Here is a 13,981-nt window from a genome sequence, read left to right as displayed (position 1 = left end):
TTTAGATACTCGACTCGATACTCGAAAAGCAAAATTTTTAATACCTGATACTCGACCCGAAAACTCAAAATAAATATTCGCACATGCTTAGTAAAATTTTATCAAATTCTGATCAAATATTATTTGAACACGGGTGAAATTATATTAATTTCTGATGAAATAATATAAAATTGATTATTTTCATTTGATCAAGTAATATAGCATCAATTCTGATCAATATCAAATAATATTAAATCAACCTATGAACAAATCTCTCATATTGGTTTGATCAAAAATCTAAAAATTATTTATTATATGTAAAAAACTAAAAATGTAAATTTTCTTCAGTAAAATAATTTCATAAATTTAAAAATTCTCAAGAACAAGAATAACGTTATTGAGCTTTACAATCAGATGGCTTATCAGGTTCCAGTGAATCTGAAATATTTTCATATTGTTACTATTTTGAAAACTGAAGGAGTATATGCCTAATGAAGCAAGTATTGGTGAAATTATACTACCTAAATATGTCGTATTAAAACGAAGGGTGAACTCCTCAGCGTCCTCTGGAATGCTAATCTTGGAAGTTGGCGTTTTAACTTCATTATATTGATGCAATACGAGTGGTTCACTTCCACCTGGTTCGTTGGCTTTAGCAATGATAGTCTTGGGCTTGACGAAATCGAAATCTTTATCAGTGTTTAAGGTTTCACTCTTAAATGTACTAGGATTATCAGAAGTGGTCAAAAGATTTTCCTTTTCAGAAGTTGCATTTGATGTACATTCCTTTAAGCTAGAAAATAAATAATCTAGTCAGTCAACAATCAGAGATTGGGAGAATAGATCATTTGTTTCTAACTTTTGTTTTAATATGAGAATCCTTTGACGAAGTTCTTTATTTTCAGCATACAACTTTTTCGATGTTTGCTGTTGTTGGTAAAGTTGTCGTTGGACCTCAATAACCTGGAACGAAGCTATGTTTCCCATAACACTAACACAGTCATCATTTTTCTTCAGTGGAGTGGGATTTCCTGAGAATTCTTGGGTGACAACTTTATCTTGTTTTTTACTAGTTATGACTGTAAATAAAATGTATCAAAACTAAATTTTTATATATTTTTAATCAACAACCTTACTTGTCTCGTTTAAGCTGTTTTGAAATTTTCTAACTTGTAGCTTCAGACTGTTGACTTTTTCTTCGGAATACTTGAGGTCGCTCTTTAAATTTTCGTAACTAAAAACAAAGTTTACATTGTTACTATAAGGTAATATAGAATGCATCGAAACAATACCTCTTCAGTTGTTTGGATAATTTAGCTTCAACCTCTTTTCGTTTTGTCATTTCCATGTGGAATTTTTCACTAACTTTATTAAGGTTTTCTTTTAATAGAATTAAGTCATCACTAGTTTGAGCTAAAGTTTCACTTTGGTTCGATTGTAATTGTTGAGACAAAATTTCTTTCTCTTTCTAAAAAAAAATTGTTATCTTTTATACTTGAATAGGAAAATGATTAAGAAGACTAACCTGTAGTTCTTCAATTTTAACAGTTAATGTATTAATTTCATCATGTTGCTGATGTAGAATTTTATATTCTTCTTCTTGTTCTTTCATTTTATCGGTGAAGAATTCTTCAAACTGAAATGAAAAATTCAAATTTCAAACTTTTAAAACATAAAACACTGATAGTTTTTTTAAACGTAACTTACTTTCAGTTTTTCTTCTTCAAGTTCCCACTTGAGCTGAGATATTTCTTCTTTATTACTTTCAAGTTCGTTTTTTAGCTTTTCAACTGAGTAGTGTTTTATCTCATTCTGTAGATCTGTCAATGATGCCTCATACTTCTTAATAGCTTCATCACTAGCAATTTTCTCCATTTTAACAGATTCTAGCTCTGTCTCCAGCTCTTCAGCTTTATCCAATTGTGTTAGAAGTTCTTTCTCCAACATTCCCATTTTCTTTAGGGTATCATTACTTTCACGCTTTTCGGACTCAAGCTTAATAGAGAGTTGATTAATTTCAATCTTAAGGTCAAGAATGGTAGATTCTAAACTTTCAACTTCAGGGTTTTTCACAGGTTCCAGTTGAAGAGCTTGAAATTCTTGGGAAATATTTGTCAGATGATTGTGGATATATTGTGCCACAAGTTCAAACTTCTTAACTGCATCAGTAAAAGTACAGGAGTTTTCTGAGAGTTGAAACTGATTTAAAGGTTTCATTATTTCTTTTAACTTCTCATGAATTTCCTTCACTGATTTTTGATCTTTCAAAATTTTAGTTGTACATTCTAACACATCCAGATAATTTAATAGTAATTGTTCACATTCTGTTTTCTTCAATAGATGAGTATTTAATTCTTCCTTTAACTTTGTCACCTGATTTTCAAGATTGGTAACATTGCCTTGGTAAATTGCAACTTCTTTTTGGCTGTAATCATTAGCTAACTCTGCACTCTCCAGCTTTTCGTAGAAGGTTTTTAACTTGTCCTCCGAATTATTTTTAATACTGATAATATCAGTCAACTGTTGTTGAATGTCCAAATATTTTAAATTCAATTCTTGATTTGTTAAATTAGCAATTGTCAATTCTTCCATTTTGTGACGATTAATTTCATCTATTTCTTCAAATGATAGCGTAAGAGATGTCTTTAGCCTTGCAATTTCATCTTTACATTGGCTGTTTTCCAAATAACATTCAGTCAACTCCGAGTTTTTAACGCTTAACTGATTTTCTAGTTCAGAGAGTTTAATCTTCACATTTTCAAGTTCCACTACTGTATCCAAGTCAGGTTTACTTGAAGTGAAATTTAATACATCTGTTTGAGAATCTTGATTATTGACTAAAGGTAAACACCTTGAATTAAAATTTTCTCCACTAATCTTATCACCTACAGCATTTGCTTTAATATTTTTCAATTTACTAATCTCATCAGTTAATGTTTGTTCATTTAATTTCAACTGCTCAATTTCAGTTCTATACTCAATATTTTCTGAAGAAATTCTTTTCAATTCTTCATCTTTATGACTAAGTTCAGATTTTAGAGCGAAAAAGTCGAAACTCAACTTTTCTATTTCTATCGAAAGCCATTCGTTTTTTTTCAAAATTTCATCTCCACATTTTTCTAGATTTAGTGCAGGAGCAGAGCATAGAGAACTATTTAAATTGATTAAACAAAAACTTGGGGCTTTGGGCAGTGTAACTTGTTCCTTTAACTTATCAGTAAGTGGTTCTATTTCACACTGTTGAATAAAAACCTCAATTATAACAAACACCCAGAAGCTTCAATAAGGTACTATACCTTAACTTCCATAGTATCCACACTTTGAGTTACGTTAACTAATTCCTCCACTTGAGAGAAGGTCATCATTTCCTGAGCTACCTTGTCATTTCTATTGAAATCATGTTTGTAACTGTTATCATCAATATTAAACTGAATAGTATGTTGATTACAATTTATGTAAAAGAGTAAAGGTTACAGGGAAAAGAACTTACAAATTAATCAACACCCTCTCTTTTTCCACCAGTAGGTTATTCAATTTGGCAATCTCTTCATTCGCCGTGTTTAATTTGAGAGCCATATCATTTAAAATTCTATCTTTATCCTGGAGTAGATCTTCATGGAAAACATTTAGAAACTCTTCATTTGATTCTCGTAGAGAAAACTCCCTCTCCTCGCACTAAAAAAGTAGTTTTGTCAGGAGGTTTAAAAACCGTTATCACAAAAATGTACTCACCAATTCGGAAGGAATGTAAAAGTTGACTCTTTTCCTTTTGGGTTTCTCATTATCTAGCTTCATCGGAATGTTAAAATAAGACTGAACAGTACTGGATGAAGCAACTAAATCTGGAGATTCCTCCTCTCGCTCTTGTAAGTCTAAAAAAAGATCAAAACAATAAGAAATTCGAATAAAATCTACGTAAAAACTTCAACCTGATAAACGAGATGAGAATGAAGAATATGGCAAATCTTTAAGAACAGGCTTTGAAAGGGTACGAGAATTGTTGGCAAACACAGACATTGGGTTACCATTGATAAGACCTTTCATATGACCTCCCCAAGTCTCTCTCCTCACTTTACGGGCGAGCTAACAATCAAAATTTATTATTAGAACATTTTTTATTTAATTGAACACTTTGGAACTGACCACCGATGGAGATTTAGGACTAAGCACATTTCCCTTCAGATTTTTAAGCAGGTTTTCCAATGTTTCGATTCTCTTATCTTTTTCTTCCAGTTCTTTTTCAACAACCGCAGATTTGCCAGATCTTAAGAGCTACAATTGATGATATATACAATTGTGAAAACCAAACCACCCAACACTGAAATTTACAAAAAAAAATGTACCTCAAGTTCATGTTCCATTTCAGTTATTTTCTTCTGGTTATCTCTTAACTTTGCTTGATCATTTAGAACTTCATTAACTACTGGTTTATTACATATATTCTTAGCTCTTTTGGCAAACTAAAACAAGAAAAGCAAAAATAAAAAGGACTATATTATTTAAAAGTAACTTAAAACCTTTAATACCAATAGGGTGGAATGTGTATGCTCCATAGTAGGAGTCACATTGCAAATTATAGCTGTTCGTGCATTTCCACCAAGAGAATTTTGAAGAATTCTAGTCAATTTTGAATTTCTATAAACAGCAGCTTTACTGAAAATTAGACCAACAAAGTTATTGCTCGCTAAATTGTACTAGAAAAACTTCAAACTCTTACCCTTCACTCAAATTTTTAATAACTATTCCAAGATTAAATAATGATTGGTTTATATGAACTCCTTCCTGAAATCGTACTCCCGTACTTCCCATTTGACCAGCTTTTTCAGAACCAGCCAGATCTACTAGATTCTAAACGTAATAAGAGAAAAAAAGTTAACCAATTTTAAAGGTTTTGTTTTAAAGTATTAAATTTTTCTTAAGCATATACCAGATGAGATACTTGAATGGCTCCTTCCTCATCAGCATCCAGGCTTCTACTTTCTATGATCTGGTAAAAATGGGAAATTGTAGTTTTCCACTTGATACAGAACACACGTCCAAATAACATACCATTCGAAATATCGTGTGGGACCTTGAGCTATGATCATTCATCGATGTTCCACCCACTCTTCGTCTTGCTGAAGTGTTTACATTAGTTCTACAGGCTTAAAATGCAATTACAAAAGCGAAAAGAAAAACGTACCTTGCCCTTTAGAAAAATATTCTAAAACAGTTTCAGGGCTTGATACAATGACTTCTTCTAGCCCTTCTACGTATACATCACCCAACTAAATATTTAAGAAAAAGTTACATGGTTTTTGTATGTTGCTTGAAAAATAAAACCAATAAATTACATTCTCTTTAATTTTTAATGGTACACTTTTTCCATGGTTCAAAAGATCAGTTATGAGTTCATTGTAAATTTCCATATATGAAACTCGCAAAAAGAATTCTCTTCCTGAAGCCTATAGCCAACAACCAAAAAAATTTATGTAGACATGACTGCCAGTGTAATAGAAAAATAAATTAGAGAAAAAGAAGCGTACCATTGCAATTTGGTTGAAAATATCATCAATAGCAAGTGATATGATTCCCTTTTCAACACTACACCCGCTCATTGTATGAGTTTTCCCAGATGAAGTTTGTCCATAAGCGAATATTGTTCCATGGAAACCGCAACACACAGATTCAACAATTCCTTTACATAGTTCCTCATATACATCATTATTATTTTCGATACAAGAGAATACCCGGTCTGCAGGAAAAGATTTAATATATTAATATGTTTTTGATTTGCCTAGATAACCTCAATAAAAACTATGTGGTAAAAACTTAATGAATCTTTTGATGAAGAGGTATTGGATTGGCATTTAATCTAAATTTTTTCCATATTATTATTATTATTATTAAAATATATATATATATATATAATTAATTTTTGTAATTTTGTTCTCTTTAGGGCACCACTTAAGCCCACACATTTCACTGATTTACGTAAAATTAAACTTGGGCTTTGAGAAAAGAATTAGCCAATATAAAAATATATACGTGTATAAATAAAAAAATCTGAGTTACTTCACTTTTTGAAAGATAAGTTCACGAATTTGGAATACAAATCTCACAGTATTTATAAGTAAATCATTTTGACTTGTCATAGAAATTCAACCCCCATTAATTCATATAACTTGAATATTTACCAAACTTGAAAACAGTTCCTTGAATTGGACATCCATTGCTATCAATTTGATTTATTACATTGGGATGGTTCACTTTCCAGCTAACTTTAATATTGTTATTTTTCTCTCTAAATGATTAAAAAATACATTCAGTAAGTACAAGAATATTAGGATAAAAATAAAAGGAACAATGTAAGTAATAAAACAATAAGAACTATGCCAACACAATGCAATTTCAAACGCTGTCAGGGTTCCTTTGCCAACACTTCCAACGTCAAGATTGACCTATAAGCAAAGTGCGACTGGCTGACTACCGTCATTTAGTGTTCACTAGTGTTGACAATTTAAACACCATGACCTAGGGCAGCGGTTCCCAAAAGGTGTTCCGCGGAACCCTGGGGTTCCGTAAAAGGGTCACAGGGGTTTTGAGAATTCGCAGCGTGGCCATCTTTGTTTGTGTCAAGAGTTTAAGATGAGTAAAAAAAATGAGTTGGGGCTCCGCCAGAATTAGGTGGATAATTTAGGGTTCCATAGCAAACAAAAATTGGGAACCGCTGACCTAGGGTGTAGGTCTAAACCAAGGGTCAACATAAAGTTTGGTTTAGTAAAAAACGATTTAAAATTTACAAATATATTAATGACCATTTGAGTAACGTTTACGATACAGATAGTGCTCCCGCAAGAATGTCAAAACTAAAAGCTCACCTTTCTATAAGAGGCCTCACCCGAACTGCAACTTTGATCTTGTCCGACATTATCAAATCTAAAAATTAAGTCAAGAAAATAGAAAATTTGAAATAAACTTTCTAACATACATTATGGTATGACTACTACCTATTGAAATAAAAATAACTTCCTTCAAATAAGAGTAATTCGAATTGTAAGAATATGCTCTGTATTTCATGTAAGGAAGTCAACCTAGCCTAGGTGGCTTGGGATTTTCTATTGCCTAGCTAATCAAAGCAGAAATCTAAACAAAACTACTTTAACAATAAACACAAGCGATTAGAATATAAATGTACTAACTTCAGTTCCTTTCACAGTTCAGGGGTCGACCGTTCGACTAACAACATTTCAAATTTTGTCAAACTATTAAACAGAACCTACTTTCTCGACCAATGACCAAAGAGCAATGAGTATATTGAACACGGACTACCAAATATGGTTTATATTATACTATTGCCAGATTCCGTATAGTGTGGTGTCAATGGAAAGAAGTCAAATCGATTGGTTTGTTTTATTTTAAATTAATGGAGTTTTGTATTAAAAATGGTTTCACGTTGACACTAAATTACAACTAATACCAAAACTCCTTGAAAAAATCCCGGAATTGCTGATAAAATTTCTTAAAAAGAGGGTAAAGAACCGCCAAACTGTTGGGGGGGGGGGGAGTCATAAAAACGTGGAAAAGGTTGGTGTATATGGCTGGAAGACTATGGCATGCCATGTACACAGGAGAAGAACTCATACACTACAATTTCATCAAGTAATACAAAAGGCCCAAACAAACTACGAACGGTGCTTGCCCTACAAACTGACCTATTAACATAATAGCCATGGTCAAGCAGAAATGGTCTAATTTTCAATGAGAATGAAACAGAATACAATAGAATTTATTCAACTGGAATATATACAAGCGTGGACGCTTATTGGGCCAGCATCAGTGACAAAGAAATACATTTAAAGCAATGGGTACAATGAGGTTCAATGAAGATGTACACCGTTTAAGTTCAATCCCAACCCATACGTTTGTCTAATTTGTTTTTGAAAGCACCGACGGAGGAACGCGTTGTAAGTTTTTAACCAAAGTCCTCCTAAGTATCGACCCGAGAAAAACCAACACCTCTTTACCTTCACCGTACTATCTCTTCGCTTTGTAATCGCGTAAACAGCCTCTTAGCTGTAATTAAATATAAACTCACGGTACTCTCACTAAAAAATTTAATAATTCTGTATACCACATTTGTACGTCCTCTATTGGAATCAGCATCTTGTCTTTGGAATCCCCATAATTCTCAAGACATAATTTTATTAGAAAATTTACAAGTTCGTTCCTCAAAAATCCCACTTACTGTAAAATATTTTAATCGAAATGACAGACTTACTGCTCTTTCATGGATGCCTTTAAAGTGTCGAAGACTCCATTTGGATTTAGTCCTATTTTATAAACTTCTGCGCGACCCTAAACAAAACTATTTTTCATATACAGCTTCTTCACTTTCCACCCGTGGAAACAGTCGCAATTTTCATCTTCCTCACTCCAAACGCGATTATACTTAATTATCGTTCTTTCGTCGCACAATTGACTGATTTTGAAATGACGTTTTAGCGCGCGACACTACAGGTACATGTCTTGGGCACACAGCCTTCTTTGCGTGCTTTTTTGACCATAACATGTAGAGGTATTTTCACGCGCAAAATGAATTTTAAAAGCCGTCAATTATTCCATGGAACAACCTACCTGAAGAGATTGTGTCTGTGGCCTCGGTTTCTATGTTTAAACAGAAACTTTTATCTTACATGACTAGTCATGACTATACTGAATAGCGATACTATTTTTGATTATTTTGGGCTGTATGGCGGAATAGCCCAAGCCCCTACCCCAAAATTTGAGAAAAAAAAAGAAAATACAAAATTCATATCAAACGCCGCCGCCGCCGCCGCCGATAATTTTGAACGCGCCGATCGCGCCGCCACCGATTGTTCGAAAATCGGCGCAAGCCGCCGCCGCCGATACATTTGAAATTGAACACGACGTCGAACGTCAAATTTTGGTTTTCGGATTTCGGTCGACGCAGAGTAATAGCATTTTCAATTAGCGTCAATAGATTCCAGCATTGCTATCTTGGCTATAGAGAGATTAGCTTTTATTATTCATCCAAGGAGGGACTGAGAGAGTTACTAATATAACCAAGGCTTATTTTAATTATCTTTAAATTTAAATGTTGCTTGGTTTATCGATATGTTTTCTAAAATTGCATTATAATAATCAGTAGAGTTCTTAAATTACCGTAATTTAGGAAATCAGTAAATTACGCAGTAATTTACCGCGTAATTTACCGTGTTGAGGTAAATTACCGTAGTTTTCTTTAAAAAAAAGGGTTTTTTTACGATTAAAACAAGGAATACAAAGAAGAAACGCTTTTGTTTAGTATTATACGTTTTATAAATCTTTATTTTGAGATGCATTATCAGTATCATCATATTCCTCGGGGTACTCACTATCGTTTTCATCATCGTCAGATTCATCGATAGTTAATTGAACCGGTATAAACAGGGCTAGACATAAGTATTCTTCCTATTAAACGTATCAAACTATTCTAACACGGCCTTCGACTCCATGTAACCATGGAATACAGTCCATGCTTACAGTGTGAAAGGTCATATTCGGCTCTGGAAAAATCCCTCAAACTTAGTTGCCAAGGACGAAAACGATAAAATCATCCAAATGGGTAGAAACAGAGACCCCTCCAATAGAAAATAGCACAGCCTTCCAGAACCCCGAGAAAGTATAACCGCAAGTAAAATCACTATCAAGCCTACACTTCCGACACCCAACTTCCCCCCCCCCCCCCCCTAGATGGAAGAACAACAAAACCAGAGAACGCAAGGGAAGCAGTAGAATTAACAGGAACAGTTCGAACAGCTACGTTTAAGCATATACGCCAATCCCCGACAAGTTAAATATTGAGTCTAGAAACCCTAAAACTATGTTAAATCGATACTCCCCAATGATTCCTCCAATACCAAGGTAGAGTGTTTTGTTAATTTCCGGTCCCGAGAGCGAGAAACACCCCGTGTCGAGGAGGAGATTATTAGGAAACACAAGGTAACTCCTTTATCTGGGATCGCTGTACAGAAGTACCATGACAAGGCTGAGAAACATCAGTATGAGCTAGAAGAGCTGCAGCTTTCAATTGTAGATGAAGGCGGTAGCGATAATTTTGACGCTAACGAATTGGAGTACAACATACTCATCGATAGAGCGGAAATAATATCCTTTTTCTTTAAAGAGTTGATCAGTCAACAGGCGGCAACAAATACAACATTCCAGGCAACCGCTGACGTCAAGCTACCTAGGCTGGAGTTACCTGTCTTCAGCGGGAGTTACGTAGAATGGTTCACGTTGCACGACCTCTTCACTGCCACTGTCCACAATTCTGCAGTATCTGGCGCACAGAAACTACAATATTTGAAGAAGCTGCCCTGCTCATCCAATCCATACCAGTCACTAATGGGAATTACGCGGAGGCCTGGGACATTCTCTTAAGAAGATACAACAACACGAGATAACTTATAGATGCTCATCTCAAACGCCTATTAGACCAGCCAGCAGTCAAGGAGGAATCGTCATCGGCAATACGAAGTCTCATCGACACGACCACGGAGTGCATATGAGCATTAAAAGTCCTTATCGAACCAGTGGACCAGTGGGATGCAATCCTTTTACACATAGTTAAAGAGAAGTTGGACGCCGAATCACGGAAGCAATGGGAGTTATCACTCAACGGCACTAACCGAGCAGACTTCCAAGAGCTGATAAATTTCCTGGAGCAACGGGCACGGGCACTTCAAGCCTCACATACGTCAACCAATTCACAAATTCAAAGGATAAACCGAATGACCTCCTTCCCAAAAAGAACACTAACTCATCTAGTTTTCAAGTGTGAAACGTTATTAAAGACCAACATAGAAGAGCGTTGGAAAATAATCAAGAAGCACGCACTTTGCTATAATGGCTTGAGATCTGATCATCAAACTAACAATTGTAAGTCCGGAAATTGTCGGAAATTCCAATTCAAACATAATACCCTGCTACATCAAGAGAAGACACCGATTGAAACACCGAGGACCCAGTCAGAAGTAAAATACTACGTTGCTAGAGAATCGCTGCCTATGTCACAAGTTCTTTTGGCAACCGCCATGATAAAAATCCAAGCCTATAATTTAGAATACCAGTCGGTAAGAGCATTACTAGATTCGGGTTCCCAGGCAAGCTTCATTAGTGAGCAGTGTTGTAAAAAGTTACAACTAAGGCGAAAACGGCTTAACATCGTCGTTGGAGGGATCGGCGGCGCCGAAGTTGGGACCTCTCGAGGAAGAGTTCTACTTACTATAAAATCAGACGTCAATCCTAACATGCCTGTTCCAGTCAACGCCTTAGTGATGAAGAAGGTCACTGAAGATCTTCCCAGTCTTACGTTGAACACTGACGGCTTGACTCACCTTGAAGGTTTAAAGCTAGCCGACCCACGATTTCATATTCCGGGAGCTGTTGATGTCCTGTTGGGAGCTGATATTTATCTTTACTTAATCCAAGATGGCATCTGCATCGGCAATACGGGAACTACCGGTACGTTCAATACAATCTTTGGCTGGGCCATCTGCGGTACGATTGCAGCTGAGAAGCCTGTTAATCCCTCGCAGGACATACGGGTATTTCACTCGACAATTGACGATCAACTTCAAAGGTTCTGGGAGTTGGAAGAAATAACTCCGAAGGAACTATGGACTGCAAGCGAAAAAAGTGAAGAAAGTTTTGTCAATACTTACTACCGCAACCAACAAGGAAGATATGTCGTGACTCTGCCCAGGAAGAGTCAAACCCAGCTTGGAGACTCAAGGAAAATGGCTGTGCGAAGATTGTCGTATCTGGAGAAATGTTGGCAAGCAAATCTGTCACTTGCGCAACAGTATCGAGCATTCTTAAAAGAATATCTTCAGCTGGGTCATATGAGAATCGTGCCTGTCCAAGAGGTATCTAGACTAAACGCCTATTACCTCCCGCACCACGCCGTCCTAAATGAAAGCAGTAGTACAACTAAGCTACGAGTGGTGTTTGACGCATCCGCCAAAACTGATAATGGGATATCCTTGAACGACGTGCTTCTCGTTGGGACAAAAATACAGGGTGATCTATTAGCACTCCTAATTCGTTTCCGATTTCATGCTGTAACAATAACAGCTGACATCGCCAAGATGTATAGGCAAATTCTGGTTCAACCAGAAGACACTACCCTTCAAAGAATCCGAGCCAATCTGTGATTACCAGCTGCTGACCGTCACTTATGGTACGGCGTCCACTTCGTTACTTGCTACAAGGGTGCTGAAACAACTGTCCTAAGACGTACATGAAAAGTATCCATTGGCCTCACCTGTCTTGGCGGAGGACTTTTACATGGATGATTTGATGTCGGGAGCGGAATCCGTCGAAGAAGCAATACAACTGCAAGCAGAACTTCTACCAGCCGCCACGGAGGGTGATTTCCTATTACGAAAATGGAACTCGAGTGATCCAGCTTTATTGCAGTCACTGGCTACGGAAATGCGTGAATCACCAGGATCGCTGACGATCGATACTGATGAAACAGTCAAATCCCTTGGTTTACAATGGACACCGGGATTGGACCACTTCTCATTTTCCGTGGTAGTATCTAAAAATAAACTTGTTACTAAACGAACAATTATCTCAGAAACCGCCAAGATTTTTGATCCGTTGGGACTTCTCTCGCCGATTACCATCCAGGCTAAGCTTTTACTCCAGGATCTCTGGAAGCTCAAGGTAGACTGGGACGAGCCGATATTAAAATTGTAAATTTAAGCGCCTAACGCAAGTTCTTTCTTTATTTTATTGTACCGCCCCAATTTAAAAAGTGCTATTACCCGCCATGGCTGCCAGGTATCCCGAAGATACTCCTGATTTATGGTAAGAAGTCCCATTTTTGATTTATCTGTTGTTTTGCATTTTTTCTTGGTTTTATTTTTTAATATATCAATAAAAGCATTTCAATCAAAGCTCATTGGGTATCCTAATCACTGTCCGACATCATCATCATCTTTTTTTACTTATTATCAACGCACTGCTACGTCGTAATATAAACGATACGTGGGAAGCGCGTTGGTAATAGATTCTAAGCGAACCGACTTGGACGAGTTGCTTCCCGAACCAACACGAAGCGATTTCTCACGCTGGTTTTGAAAAATAGTTATCTAAAACGAAGCGATTTTAGAGGTAAGTGTGAACATGGCTTAACAAAAGCTAGAACACCGGTTCTCATATCGGCTCTGTTAACTTGGCCCAGCCTGGGTCTCGAATCGAAATTTACCTAAGTGGTTTCCTTGCAATTTTGTGAAAATTATGAATTAATAAAGTAGTAGAATAAACAGTGGCGTGGGTAGAGGGGGTGGTGGGGGCGGTCTGCCCCGGGTGCCACCCGTTTGGGCTTGATTTTGGGATGACACCCGACCGTGAAAATAAGTACAAACTTACACAAACTTACACAAACTACAGACTAGTAAGTAGCACACCATGATATCCACCCCGGGTGTCACCCATGCTATCTACGCCACTGAGAATAAATAATGTGGTGTAATTATTAAAGTTCTTTTGGACCAGCAAACATTCCTTATTTCCGAGCGTATAGCGTGTTGAAAAACTTCGGACGCTGATGATATACCAATATTAAGGCGTTTGTGTTTGTGTGTTTTACTTTTTTATGTTCGCGTAGTCATTTAAGTTTGTATTATTTAAAAAAAAAACCACTCCATTATTTGTTCATTTCGATTCTTATCAATTTTCTTAAATAAAAATATAATTCTAACCTTCCGATAACATATGCTACGCAATCCGATCTAAAATGTAAAATTACTTCGTTTTTACCAAAATAAATAATGTTTGTTCTGTGTGAAAAACAGTATCAATAGGTTATGGGTCGAGCCCGCTCCTAATGCGCGTAAACTCTTACCGTCGAGTTCGGTATAACGACAGTTTTCGATCGCAACACGTTGCCACGATGGATACTTTGCGAATAAATATCAAGCCGTTAGATGGGAAGAGCGGATGGACG

At 36.2% G+C, this 13,981-nt stretch overlaps 2 protein-coding genes across 5 annotated transcripts; one reads left to right on the top strand and one right to left on the bottom strand.

The window, feature by feature from the left end:
• Positions 1-272: 272 nt before the first annotated feature.
• LOC149923112 (uncharacterized) lies at positions 273-7,247 on the bottom strand. Of its 4 annotated transcripts, none has more exons than XM_090163443.1 (24): positions 7,161-7,179; positions 6,969-7,087; positions 6,840-6,897; positions 6,156-6,262; positions 5,505-5,713; positions 5,313-5,423; positions 5,162-5,246; positions 5,029-5,096; positions 4,907-4,966; positions 4,697-4,827; positions 4,506-4,632; positions 4,323-4,439; positions 4,123-4,251; positions 3,909-4,062; positions 3,712-3,851; positions 3,470-3,654; positions 3,276-3,387; positions 1,687-3,216; positions 1,505-1,615; positions 1,272-1,447; positions 1,116-1,213; positions 839-1,058; positions 501-772; positions 273-417 (listed from the first exon to the last, which is right to left on the bottom strand). In XM_090163443.1, the coding sequence occupies exons 2-24, from the start codon at positions 7,036-7,038 to the stop codon at positions 374-376; spliced, it is 4,314 nt and encodes a 1,437-aa protein (XP_090019569.1). In that variant the 5' UTR covers positions 7,039-7,087; positions 7,161-7,179; the 3' UTR covers positions 273-373. The 4 variants fall into 4 exon arrangements, with proteins under 4 accessions (XP_090019569.1, XP_090019571.1, XP_090019570.1 ...); XM_090163445.1 differs by having other exon boundaries at positions 3,276-3,366; XM_090163444.1 differs by having other exon boundaries at positions 6,969-7,083.
• A 575-nt stretch (positions 7,248-7,822) lies between these two features.
• Positions 7,823-12,179, top strand: LOC149923111 (uncharacterized). The gene is made up of 4 exons (XM_090162350.1): positions 7,823-7,849; positions 9,886-10,361; positions 10,435-10,490; positions 10,558-12,179. The coding sequence occupies exons 1-4, from the start codon at positions 7,823-7,825 to the stop codon at positions 12,177-12,179; spliced, it is 2,181 nt and encodes a 726-aa protein (XP_090018476.1).
• Positions 12,180-13,981: the final 1,802 nt, after the last annotated feature.

The sequence above is a fragment of the Leiobunum rupestre genome, chromosome 11, assembly GCF_980474605.1.
Source record: "Leiobunum rupestre chromosome 11, qqLeiRupe1.1.hap1, whole genome shotgun sequence".
Classification (NCBI taxonomy): domain Eukaryota; kingdom Metazoa; phylum Arthropoda; class Arachnida; order Opiliones; family Sclerosomatidae; genus Leiobunum; species Leiobunum rupestre.
The sequence above is the reverse complement of the archived record's forward strand: the minus strand, read 5'-3'. Positions and strand labels throughout refer to the sequence as shown.